Source organism: Pararge aegeria, chromosome 20 (genome assembly GCF_905163445.1).
Source record: "Pararge aegeria chromosome 20, ilParAegt1.1, whole genome shotgun sequence".
NCBI lineage: Eukaryota > Metazoa > Arthropoda > Insecta > Lepidoptera > Nymphalidae > Pararge > Pararge aegeria.
In genome coordinates this window covers 46,277-59,756 of record NC_053199.1, presented here as the reverse complement: position 1 = coordinate 59,756, position 13,480 = coordinate 46,277, and the positions used below count along the sequence as shown (strand labels likewise).

At 41.5% G+C, this 13,480-nt stretch overlaps 1 protein-coding gene across 1 annotated transcript; it reads left to right on the top strand.

Moving 5' to 3' along the window:
• The first annotated feature begins 4,798 nt into the window (after window positions 1–4,798).
• LOC120632849 lies at window positions 4,799–10,331 on the top strand. Its single transcript, XM_039902887.1, has 6 exons — window positions 4,799–5,191; window positions 5,607–5,747; window positions 6,621–6,714; window positions 7,649–7,842; window positions 8,657–8,762; window positions 9,867–10,331. Exons 1-6 carry the CDS (start codon window positions 4,799–4,801, stop codon window positions 10,028–10,030), a joined length of 1,092 nt encoding a protein of 363 aa, XP_039758821.1. The 3' UTR covers window positions 10,031–10,331.
• The last annotated feature ends 3,149 nt before the right edge of the window (window positions 10,332–13,480 follow it).

Here is a 13,480-nt window from a genome sequence, read left to right as displayed (position 1 = left end):
ATAAAATATCACTAGCTTCAACGTTGAAGAAAAGCATCGTGAGTATATGTGTATACCTGAGAGTTCTCCATAATGTTCAAACTGGGCCAGCGTGTCCGTTTACGGCGTAAACCATTCTCATTGTGGGAGGAGACCCGTGCCCAGCAGTGGGCCTGTAGTGGGCCGGTAATGGGTTGATATGATGATCTATAGCTATAAAAAGCTTTATACTGACTGGCTGACCGACAACCTTCAGAAATTTGAATTTTTCGAAGAATATTCTTGAAGAATTCGAGATGTAAAAAAACCGTTTTCGGACAGACGGTTTTTTTACATCTCGAATTCGCGCCCGCGACCCGTCCTGGCAACTGGCCAGCGACCACGGTACGGCTGCTCCACACATAGCACTGCACAGTCTAGTGTTTTAATCCATACAAACGATTGTTTTCGCGGATTATAGCAAATTGATGTTTTATTGCATATCACGGAATTCCGCAAAGTAACAACTGCTTCTATCCAATGTTTACATATATTTATTTTTCATACATTTTTTTCCTTCTTTGAAAGTCGTTTAGTCCTTGAAGTTCTTTTAATTTTTCTTTTTTGGCTCGGTACGTTGATGGTATTGGAAGTTGTGTACGACTTGGCTCACGCTTAAGTCTGCAGATCGGGATAGATCTGGCTGGGATAAAGTAGTCTTTGCCATATAGTGTTGAAGGACATAAAGAAGAAGGAACTACGTTGATCGTACGCCCTACTATATTACGAACAAGAGTTTCTACATCTAAACACTTCCGAATTGGTGTTAGATTTGAGCCAGATATCAATAATAAATAAAATGAACTCGTAATTGGAGTAATGCACATAAATAAGTGCACGGCCATCCGATGCCTAGGCTGGTATCCTAAAACAAGTAAAAAGCTATCCAAAGTAGTTTGGCCCAATAAATGCGCTTTACTAATTTTCTTATCTGAGGGTGTATTACTAACAACAGTCCGGTCTCGCGCACGGCACCCTTCAAGACACATTGTTCTGGCTGCCCCGCTGCGCCGCGCGGCCGTGACCGCGATCCGACCTCTAACTGCCACGGCGAGCTCGCTTGCGACGGTCGTGGTCTCATTTTAAGAGAGTATACATTTGGCCTCGCACTTATCATACCTAGCTCAGAGATACTAATAACTTTGTTGCATGTGACATGTATTTTTTTAAGTAAAAGAGTAACAATCGTCCATCCGCAATATAATATTTGTTAGATTGCTGACTATTGTTCCAGAAATTGAATTTATATTTTTAGAACGTGAAGCTTTATTAATTAGATAAACTGTCGTTTCAAGATAATAATATTTTGGCGATAGTAGTATTTACGATTCAATCGATGCAACAAGTCTAGGCTCTAATTATACTACTTTCCACCACCCAACTGGCAATACCCTAAAATAGGATTTTTTGTTAACTACTGATGCCCTAAAATAATTTAGTACCTGAAAAAAAAAACGTGAAAATTTTTTACTTCTTTGACCATATTCTACGTTTGTAGAAAAAACTACACTAAAACTAAAAATATGGTATTTAATACATTGAAAATATTTTATTATAACGCATTATCTAGTTATCGCACTATCGGACAACCAAGTTTGAGGTTTTTGTACAATTGAATCAATTAAAACCCAAATTAAAAGCAAAAATGTTGACTATATCTAACTTCAGGGTACTGGTTTTTGTATGACAGTGCGCATCGTAATATTTACTCTCATCATTTTTCCCTAACGCGCCAAAAGAAGAATAACTTTAAAACTGTCATAATTCAAAGAACGAATAAACAACATAAACGAATTGAATTGAACAGCACAAATACACCGCCTCATTTAATATCTGCAGCGGTAATATCGCCCCAGTTGATGCGAGAGTCCCGGGCGTGAAGTAAGACTTTATGCACTCGTCCGATATTAAAACTCTGCGAAGGATTACGTCGACGGGAGATCACCCGCACTCCGCACTCTCTGCGCTATTTAGGGAATAGCGTCTTAGGGTAGAGCTTGCACAGTGCGCAGTTGCAGAAAGACTCACTAACAACACTTACATATGTATTTCAAAATTAACTATTAGTAGTGCGCCGCATGCTCTCAATCCATCAATGTGAGCGTCTTGCGTGTGCTAAAAAAGTGTGACGGGGATAGAACAGGTAATAAATTCAATACTAACAATTTTCAGGAGGGCACTTAGATCTTTCATTAATTAATAGTATTATTGAAGCTAAATACCTAGTTTCTTAGCAGTAAGTATTTATTCTCATAAGTATTATTCTTCCTTTCTTATGACATACTATTAAAGTATTAATTTTAAAAAGATATCATTAAAGCCCACCAACCTGCATTACAGCAGTGTTGTGGGTTTTTACTCTATAACCCTGTCTTCCCAAGGAGTAAAATAAAACAACTGGACCGACTTCTCTATAATTCATCTTACTTGTTACCCTTAAATGGCTCTACTACCAGTTCGGAATGCTGTCTTCGGCAGAGAAGACCACTGGCAAGAAACTCTACCGTTGCTCTTTTATTCAATCAATTGAAACAAGACTTATAAACACAATTACAACATTGTCATATGTTATAAAGCTAGGCCCTTTGATACGAGACATATAAGACGGTCAAACATAACTACTATTATAACATCAGAACCTTTGGAACAGGTTGTTTGTATAGAGCAACCTCTGCTACGTAAACCGTCTGTATAAAATAATGCTAGGGCTCCATATATGATTCCTAGATAACCCAAAGGATACTAGAGATAAACTTACCTGATGCAACATCAGGCACCACCATAGTGCCACCAACAACTTATCTCAACTCCACCACCCACCACTCACCAGTATATACGACTCTGGTTCCGCCACGACAATATTTCGTTAAGTATATCGTTTTCATTATAAATAATCTATTCCCAATTTATAACTTTCTATCACCATACTTTACTTAATCTTTTTTTCTCAATTCATTAATTCAAATCCATCCTAACTTTTCTTTCCCGCCAATCTATCTTGTCAAACTCGAGTCACCCGCCTTAGATCCTACACTTTTATATTTTCAAAACACTATCAATGAGTATACAAACTACGGTTTGTTGATATATTTAATAAAGTGCTGTAATTCCCTTTTTCCTAACACGTGCGTACTATGAAGTGACAGAGGGGGGAACTAACCCCATTTTGTACCGATCAAGGATGCTGTCTTAATCTTGAACCAACAATGACCGTGACCCATCGATTGTCTGATCAGGTGCGGGCTATTCAGTGACATAATCTGCTGGCTGTGGCTCCTCTTGAGTGGCTGCGCTTAGCCTTACCACAGATATACCTAGATTACCTCAGCAAACAGTGCAAACCAACATCCAAGAAGAGTTACAGTATGGTGTCGATCTTATCTACAGAATGGTGTTACAGAATGAAGTACTGACCAGGATAATGAGCAGTTGAGGAGTGATTCTCTTTATTTAACACCAAAACTGCGTCGGTTACCTACACATAGACGAAATATGGCCTTAGTGGGAGTTCTAGACCAGATATTAAGTGAATACCTCATTACATTTGAGGAACTAAATGATACGCATTTAATTCTATTCTGTGGAGCCGTTATGGCGTGTCGTATTGCAAGTGTAAAATTTTCTGAAACCCGCACGACTGCGCAGAGGACGGGTCGACCAGCTCTAGTTGGGCGCACTAGAATTGAAAGGCCTAGGTAGGTAGCTAGATATCACCCTCGCTAGAACTCCCATTGCTTAGCTAACCTGTTTTAGGGAGGGTAATAATCACCCTTTTGCTGGCAGTGATATACATCCGTCCCAGTACTAAGTCTATGAAGCAGATTCCCATTATCCATTATTTTAAACAATAAAGACGACAGTGATTAACTCTTACTCATATTTAAGTATGTTTTAGTATATATTAGTTTATTATTTTTTATATTTATTATTATAAGTATTTTATGTGTGTAATCTTGATAAGTATTAGTGTGTAATTGTTCGTAAGTATGTATATAATAATAATACACCCCACCAATCGGTTTCCCTTGGTTTTCCTAATCCTAAGGTTGCCTGGAAGAGATCGCTACTAAGCGATAAGGCCGCCCTTTGTATCCTACTTTTTAAGTTTATTTTTGTTGTGTCCATTGTTTTTTTTTTTTTACTATTTGTGGTTTACAAATAAAGTGTATAAATAAAAATAAATAAATAAATAAAATTCCCATTGACATCCTGAAGCAGAAAGTGTATGCACAACGTATTAGGCGATACAAAGAGCTTGATGACCGATACCATCAAAATCGAATCTCCCAAAGCGACTAATGGAAAGTGTACAGGAACGGGAAAGATCTGGTGTGATTGTGTCAGAAGAAGAACCACTAACTTCTGATACTATCTGACACCTGACGTAGCATCTGGTCAGTCCCTGTACGTCACACTAATGAAGATGCCCATTCACTCTTGTTTGAAAGATACGCTGGTTGTAAGAATTAGGAAAAAAAAAATTCGGAACAGAGTTTTAAACTCCAGCCATGCGTGTAAGAAAAGAAGATACAAATCACTTCGAGCGAGTTTTTGGGATATTAACAACATAGGGATGAAAGGAGTATCGAGTTGCTAAAATAACTACAATTTTGTTTGATACCACTTGTGTTACCGCATTATTTTGCTTATTGATTCTATTGCTTCCAAATTAAATAGAATCTAAAATAATTTATCCATAGTAATAATTGATAGCAGTGGCCCTCATGGTCCGGCGGAAACAATTGCCGGTCAACACTTCGCAGGGAACACGTCTTATAAAATGCCGCCTTGTGTCCATCAACCTAAGGTGTTAAACCTCATGTACTTTTTACATCGGCTACCGAGCTCAGACCGTAACACAGCCAAACTGCTTGGCGGCAGAAATAAGCTCGGTGGTAGTACTTCCTCGGGCGAGCTCTGTGACCACTCTACTGCTTTTGTCTGTGTTGTATATTGTAAATTATTATTTAATGAAACGCTCCCGCCGAAGCTGCTCTGGCCTGACGTGTCGCTCCGTGTTGCAGTGCTGTCGTGCGGCGAGGCGGGCGGCGGCGCGCGCGCGGGCGGGCGGGCGCGGCGCTACGTGGGGCTGTACACCGGGCCCTACTTCGACCCCTCCGCGCCCAACAACCTCACGGCGCAGCTCGGCACGCACGCCTACCTGCCCTGCAAGGTACCGACGCCCTACCCCCGGCTGCCTGCTGACCTTCGCGACTTCATGAAACACGTAACGGAACGTAATAGATCGCCACGTTTGCCCTGAATACATCGGTTCTACGAGCTATGTGTCCATCGCTTCTCCTTAAGCTACGTCGGTAATTCTAGTTCTTCTACGGATCTTTTCATATCTGATTAGATCACTCAGAGATACTCCCAGCATAGCTATTTCTATCACAAGCTGAGTGTCTCTGAGCCTTTTTATGTGGCCCATAATACCTAAGCGACCACGTTTCGAAGACGCAAGTCATTACTGGCAACACGCACTTGGGGAGTAACTAGTGTTCACCAGTTCTTAATGCAGTCTGAGCTAGTTGAATGTGTGCATGCCGTGGCGTGGCCAGTCAGTCTGACCGCGGCTCTGCGCGCAGGTGCGGCAGCTGAGCAACAAGTCGGTGTCGTGGATCCGGCGCCGCGACGCGCACATCCTCACCGTGGACCGCTTCACCTTCATCGCGGACGAGCGGTTCCAGGCCTTCCTGGTCGAGGCCACGGACACCTGGACGCTGCAGGTACATAATACTTTTTCAAGTTCAAGCATTTTTAATTTGGCGTTAGAATTTTAAATACAATATTTTAGCGATTATTTGTGACTATTATACTACAAGTTTCAATCAAAATGGTCGGAAGCATGTCTAATGTATTCACAGCGCATAAATAAACACAAAATAAATCATACTTTGTCTGGGTTTGAGCCGGCGACTGTCTGGGAACCACGGGCTGAGTGCTTTTCCACTAAAATGTAATATGGACCTTTGGAAACTAGATTGAAACTGCAATGTGTCTTCCTAGGCGGCGCTACAGTTGCTATAACACTGGTATATTAATGCAAAGCAAATGCCAGAAAGTCGAAGGTTCAAATCCTGTCAAACTTTTTAAAGCGTTTTAAAATTTGTAAAATTTGATATTTCCTCTGAGTGTAGGTAAAAACACTAATAAAAATTACAAAATTATACTTCGTCTACTCACAAACCTCCTGCAGCCGAAGCAATGGCAAAAACATCAAACATCTCCTGCGCACTTTGAAAAGTTGTCACTTGCATATCATTCTAATTATTGAAATTTTATATTATTTATATGAGAGAGGAGATCTGAGCCCAGTTGTGGGAATTGGAAAGGTTTCAGATGCCTGCTTATAGCCGTTGCGTAACATAAGAAGGACACCTTCTGATATGAAAAGTACACAACACTACACAGGTAGGGTTTGAGCAATTCTTAAATCCATACCCTTAATTAATTTCTCCGCGACATTATATTGGAATTCTATAACGCTTAGCAGTAGATACGGAAAGACTGTAATCAGCCTAAAGAAATTGAATTTATTTCAAGTTCGAGTTGTAATGAATTAGCTGAATAGTACTCAGCGTACACGCGCTCTGTTCCAGGTGAAGTACGTACAGGCACGAGACGCGGGCGTGTACGAGTGCCAGGTGGGCACGGAGCCCAAGATGAGCCACTTCGTGCAGCTCAACGTCGTCGGTGAGCCTCATGTTCTCATTTATCTTGACTTCCGCTCAAATTTTAAATGCGAAAGTGTGTTTTTTCGTTATTCCTTTACGCCCTAGCTAAGCAACGAAGTAACAAAACCCGCTACGAAAGCACTAACATAAAACTTTATATGTATAAACAAAAAAAACACGCGCTACGTGTCGTGACCACGGCAGTAACATTAAAATATTCTTCTGTACAAAAAGAGTATGTCAAGTTGTTTGAGGTCGTACTCCTCCGAACCGGCTTAAACGATTTTTAGTGTATATATGATAGGTATGTGATTTGTGCGTAAAGCATATTGGTTCATTGATTTTCGCTATACAGAGCTTGGTTTTTTTATTGTGTAGCCGAAAAAAAATTGGTCAGCAATTTAGCAAATTCCGCAGGATAACGCAACCTGCCGAGTCCGCTAGTCCAATCTAATATTAACTTAGTTAATAACAATAATCATTTCTTTCAGGCTTTACCTATACAATTTAAGATCAGTTACGACATAATGTTGAATGCAATTAAAATAAATACATGTACAAAAAAAAACTAAATTAAATCTAATCCAAATAAACCAATTCAAAAATCAAATTTAAATAAAAAGAAGAATGAGAACAATCCCTTAATACTGTCTAAGCGGCATTGGTATTGCAACGCGCCTATCACAGCAATGCCGGAGGTAATGACAGTCCAGTCTAGCCGCAATCATCTTCAGAACTATATAGTTAAGCATTTTAAAGCACCCAAACTTAATTTCTGACATACCATGCTTTCTGAGTCCGACACGTGGGTTCGATTCCTACAACAGGAAGTGAAAAAGTGAAGGTAAATAAATAAATAAAGTAAAAAGAATGGTGTACTGTCGTAGTATATTTATTTATTTAAATACTACGGGCTAGTGACGCTTCGATGATGGTTTCGCTGAACTTTGCAGTGCCCAAGATCGAGATCGTGGGCGAGGCGGACCTGTACGTGAAGGCGGGCAGCACGGTGAGCCTCAAGTGCGTCATCACGCAGGCGCTGGAGGAGCCCGCCTACATCTTCTGGTACCACAACGACGAGCGCGTGCTCAACTACGACCGCAGCCTCGTCGAGATCCGCATGGAGCGGCGCGCGCCCGACACTACGGTGCGTACTCCCCGGCCCCTACACGCTAACCCTTGACCGTTTGGTGATGGAAGATGCAGTCTAAGACGGAACCGGGCTAACATGTTACGCAGTTTATTATATTCTATAAAACGTATCACTACAATGTCGTGGTATACTGGCATCGAGTGGCATAAAAACGGAGTTTTAAGTTTGTCTTATATGCTTAAAAATGTTTGAGATTGTGCGTTGATATAAAATCACGTAAAAACAATTATTATTTCAGTATGTTTTTACGTTCTTAGCATTTCCCTACTACAGCAACACCACATACATTATGCAACACACATTTTGGCTACATTAGGTATTCTTATCAAAATGAAGCTTAATTTGCTATACTCCGCGAAAAGCAGGCGAATCTGTGTGGTGTAATTTATAATTTCTTCAATCCTTATACTCACCACTAAATCTAGCAAATTAAGCTTAATTTTTATAATATATCATGGATTTAAGCAAAGTAACGCCTGCTTCTATCCAATATTCAGGTATTCTTCCTAAACTTGAATACCCCAAATAGGCTTCTACACCACATCTTAGCGGGACACTAAATCGCTTAGCGGCACGTCCTTGTCGGTAACTAGCCACGGCCGAAACTTCCTACCATACATGAAGCTATGCCCATAATCACCACACTGGGCAGAAGAGTTTGACGATTTTAAGTTTAATATCTTTGCTATAAAGTCCTGACACTAATTACATTGCTGCGTATCCAACACATCGCCGCCGACTCTGACTACTACATTACCCTACCCTCCTCATTGAGTATGGCCGCCGTCTCACGAGCGCGCTGTTGCAGGTCGGCAACCTCATCATCTACAACCCGCGGCGCGAGGACTCCGGCAACTACTCGTGCTCGCCCTCCAACCTCGACTCCGCCTCCGTCGTGCTGCACGTGCTCAGCGGTGAGACCCCGCCCCGCCCTTGAGGCAATCGCGAACCCTACGCGTGCCCCATGTTTCTTTTTTTATAGTTTTAATTGACGGACAAGAACAAAGCTGCTGGCCCACAAGGTGAGTGGAAACCTATCGCCTGTGACCAGACCAACGGCAAGGAGCAAGCGAGGAGGCGCGAAGCTGAAGCATCGTGTGCCCGTGACTACACTGGCGACGACACGCTTCAAACTACACCACAGCATTGCAATGCTGCTTTGCGGCAGAAATGTGCACGGTACAACTTCCCCGGACGAGCTCTGTAACAACAAGCTCTGGTACTATTACAAGCATTAGATACATTAGAAAGAGTATTCACTGTTGCCTTGACCGTTATCCATTTGGTAAGAGATAATCGCTGGAAAGGCAATCCCCGTGTGTGAGGTATAATAAAACTGTGGGAGAAGATAAATATTTTGTCCTTTCCCCGTGGAGAAAAATGCGTCGTGTAAAGGCTAACGAGGCAGTTGTGCCAGCCGAGTGGGGTTACCCTTCCTTAGCTTATACCATAATATAACTCTATTACATTAATAAAATTGTCTTTTCCAATGAGGCTCTCATTTGAAAGGAACTATTCTCGTATATAATTTTATAAATATTGGGTCGCTCGCAATCGCGAGCGAATAATTATGGAAGTACTTTAACATCGGAGTAAAATGGATATTATATGCATTGCATTAAAGCAGAAATTTTCCTGCATTCCTTTAGCTCCGGTTCTGACAAAGTTTGTAAAACAAAAATCAGTACTGCAGAATTTGCGACTCTGAAACGAGTGACATCAGGCCCATTTTACTCGGGCGATACAGAGTTAGATATGCTAAAACGACTTTCGATTGCGAGAGACCAAGTCTTGTTCTCTCGAGTAACGCCCGCGTCCCCGCAGGCGAGCAGCCCGCCGCCATGCAGCACGGCAACGCCGCCGCCGCGCCGCGCGCCGCGCCCGCGCTGCTGGCCGCGCTCGCCCTGGCGCTGCTCGTGCTGTGAGTAGCCCGCCCGGCGCCCCGGCCCGCCCCGCGCCCCGCACCCCGGCCCGCCCCGCGCCCCGGCGCCGGCGCTAAGCGAGATTTCCCGTTGCAGGCTGCAGTGCCACGACGACGCCGCGCCGCAATAGCGGCCGCCGCGCGCGCCGCCGCTCTGTACAATGTGTAAATACTACTATAAATGATGAAGTATACAAACTCTGTCGATGCAGCGCGACTGCGCCCGCGCGGCCCCCCCCCCGGTGCCGTCGGCAGTCATAGCGGAGCGTTGCGCTGGCGATAGTGATTTCCCACAAAGAACATTAGCGATAAGTTCCGCGTCCGCGGCTCCCGGACGCGCCGTCTTCACATCGAAGTCGTTTAATTCCGATCCGATGTCGCCGAGCGACACGCAGTGACCTTGAGTTCGTATTATAGTTTGTACCGGCACCGAACGCCCCGCCGCGCTCGTGGCCCGCGACCGCCAGTGGGGCCACGGGCTCGGCAGGGCGGGGACGGTCAGCGTTTGTTAATTTGACGAAGAGCAGTGATACGGAGTTAAAGTAAGTTTGATTCGTCGACACTGTTACTGCCTCACTTGTAAATATATAAATGTAAGTAATATAAATAAAGATGAGATCGTTGAAACATTTACAACTGTAGTATCACTTTTCCTCGCGCCGTAATTTCCTTGAATCCTTAGAAATATTGAAAGTATTTTGCAAAATCGATGATGTGTTGTAGTAAAATATGTTCGGTGCGTGCAATAAAATTTAAAAGGAACAATTATAATTAACTAAATCATTTTTTTAATTGGTTACCTTTTTTTGTAATCGGAGCAAATCTTCTGAAAGATACCGGACTTAAAAGATTGGGTAATTTTGGATTTGTTCCACTCGACCCCCCCGGAAGCCACCCTAAGAACATATTGGAAGGCTCCAGGAACAAATCCTAATCTTCTTTATACATAGAGAAAAGAAAGGAAGAGAATTAGGTGTTTCTACTGTTTGCCTAAGGTACTGAAATGAAAAATCATTTTGATTTAAATATAATTTAATTCATACAAGAATACAAAACAATTGAGAATGAGTATTTAAATTCATAAGTAGCTAATTTAATACTTAATAAGTAAGTGATTGTATACAAGAACTTACATATTAAGTGTGTGAGTTAACACAAGGTGACATGCAAAGAGGGTACTAGGACAAAAGAGATAAGATAATAAGTCCAAGTAATGTTACTTGCAGTTATCGTAAAAAAGAGAGAAAAAACAATTCAAGACCTGAATAATGACATAATATTATTATAAAGACGCAACACGATATTTACATGCGTACGTGAGTAAATATTTGTTTTAATAATATCTTGCGGCTATCTTTTTTATAAATCTTGTGATCCATTTCACCTTAACAGCATAGGTGTCGCCACATTTTGTTTGATTAAAGTTATTTTGCCTCCAAAAGAGAATGAAAATACCTATAAGTAGTAAAATCATGAGTTAAAGAGTTTTGGAATGAGAAGAATCCATAATATTTAAAACATTTCGTACGTCTATGCGAATAAATAAAACTAGTTTAAGTTAAGTTTCTATCTAAAAGTTTTTTCGTAATATATTCTATTCTTGCGAGACACTAGCTGTTGCCCGCGTTCTTCGTATGTGTTTATTCTGAGTTTTTGGGAACTTTTTGTTTCCCTGGAATAAAAAATGGCGTCCTCCTCCTCCTCCGTCCCTTCAACTAATTTTAAGACAAAAGTCGAGTTTGCTAGTTGCTTAATTAGGGCGTGAGAGAGAGACAAACAAACACAATTTCTAATGAACCACAGAAAAACGGAGAACTAAATTTATGTGAGTAGGTACTAAAATATGGATCAAGCATTAATTTAACATTAAAATAAATATATGATCAAGTTTATTTCGTTAAGATCAATCGAGTCAGTCTGCACACTTCAATAATTGTACATATCAATTAATATCAGGCCTTTATTATCGAAACACACTTTACACAAAGGTTCTTTAGTTCCAAAATAATTATCATAGTAAAGATAACATTGCTGAATTGAAAGCCAGCATGTAAAATGGCAGCAGTGGGGTCATCTCTGGTCGGCCGCAAGGACTCAAGGCATCGCCACAGAGGAGAAACGGAACAGAGGCAAAGCTTCATACAAGCGCGCTACGATAGGTACCTACACTACTACTAGCGCACAGGCGCTACGTCGCGTACGGAGAGAATTCGGTTTATACCGGCTCGGCCTGTGCTCAAGCTCAGGGGCTGCGGTACACGTCGCGCGTCGTGTTTTTCATTTTATTTAATGTTAATGATAATAATTTAATAATTTAAATAGTGTTTAAATGTAATTTTATAATACCTAGTGTTTTAAAGTAAAAGTGTAACTATGGTACTTACTGTACAGTCAGTGTATGAACAATAATAGAAAGAATAAAAACATAATTTTTTAGCTATCCTAAATGTAAAAATACCTTAATGTTTAAATAAAGATTTCTTTTACATTCTCGTTATTGTTTTTTGTTAAAGTTTTTTATTCCTTGTGCCTTGGAATGCCTCACTAGACTCAGGATTCTAATTTACCTAATTCTTTCTAGATCCTTCACTAGCTCGGTATTTAAACTAGGCAATCACAACAAAAACAAACTTTGCCATCTTGTTGAACGAATAATTATTGTTTATTAAATTGTATCCTCCTGTGCCAACCCTACCAAAATAGGTATAAATTTTGCTCGCTTCGTAGAAGCTTTGGCTCTGTTCCATTTGTTCTCTCCATCGCCTCCCTAGCCGGGCCGGGTTTCGCGGGAAAGCTTTGCTTCCCCGGTGTTGTGCTTTTAGCGCTTGCGCTAAGGCCCGCCTTCATGACTTGGGCCTGCTGGTTCTGCTCTATTTCATCAGAGCCTGCGGCGACATATCCGGCGAATTTTATATATTGGCTCGCGTGGGAGGTGGTGGATGTGTCTTTTCGTCTCTGTTTGCGAGGACTAGCATTGTTGTAGGAGGGGATGGGGGTTTATCACCGAGGACGTACGTCTTGTACCTATATCCTCACTTTTAGGCTCAGGGAGGTCTTGTTGTCAGGACTTGGTGTAGCATTGATCTGGCTGCCAGCCGCCCTGGGGTACTCCGGCCTGGATGTGACGTAGTCAGGACTTTGCGCCTTCTATTTCCACAAAGAAGACTCACGAGAAAAAAAGCTACCAGCCGAATCATTGCAGTATCGTTCGAGCCAATTTTGAAGCCGGCATCGCACACACGGTTGAAGGTCTTCTCAGTGTCGCGAAACACCCCAGCGGTGCAGTGTCCTCTATTTATTTATTTCCTGGTAATGTGCTGCAATCCCCTTGCTAGCTGGAGCGCCGTGGAGGGATCGCTGCGACAGCCAAATTGTTTATCACACAGTTTAAGGTGGTTATGTTTAATGGTTTGCATGTATTAGGTAGTTTGCCCGCCGATCGATATATATATCACTGTAACTTTTTGACTCGGGCAAACAGGAACAAATTGATGTAAATACTCGTATAATATGGAGAAAAGTAAACTAGAAGAGAATACGTGTATATTCCGTGAAATGAATAAGAGTGAAGTAAGCAATGATAGAAGGAATAGTTTTTCAAAACCACATGTTTGAATAATCCTATATCTATAAGAATAAGAAATGCCAGAAATCTTGGTTTCAATTCGGTACACAAATATCTCCATTTCACCCAAAAGTGCTACAAAATAG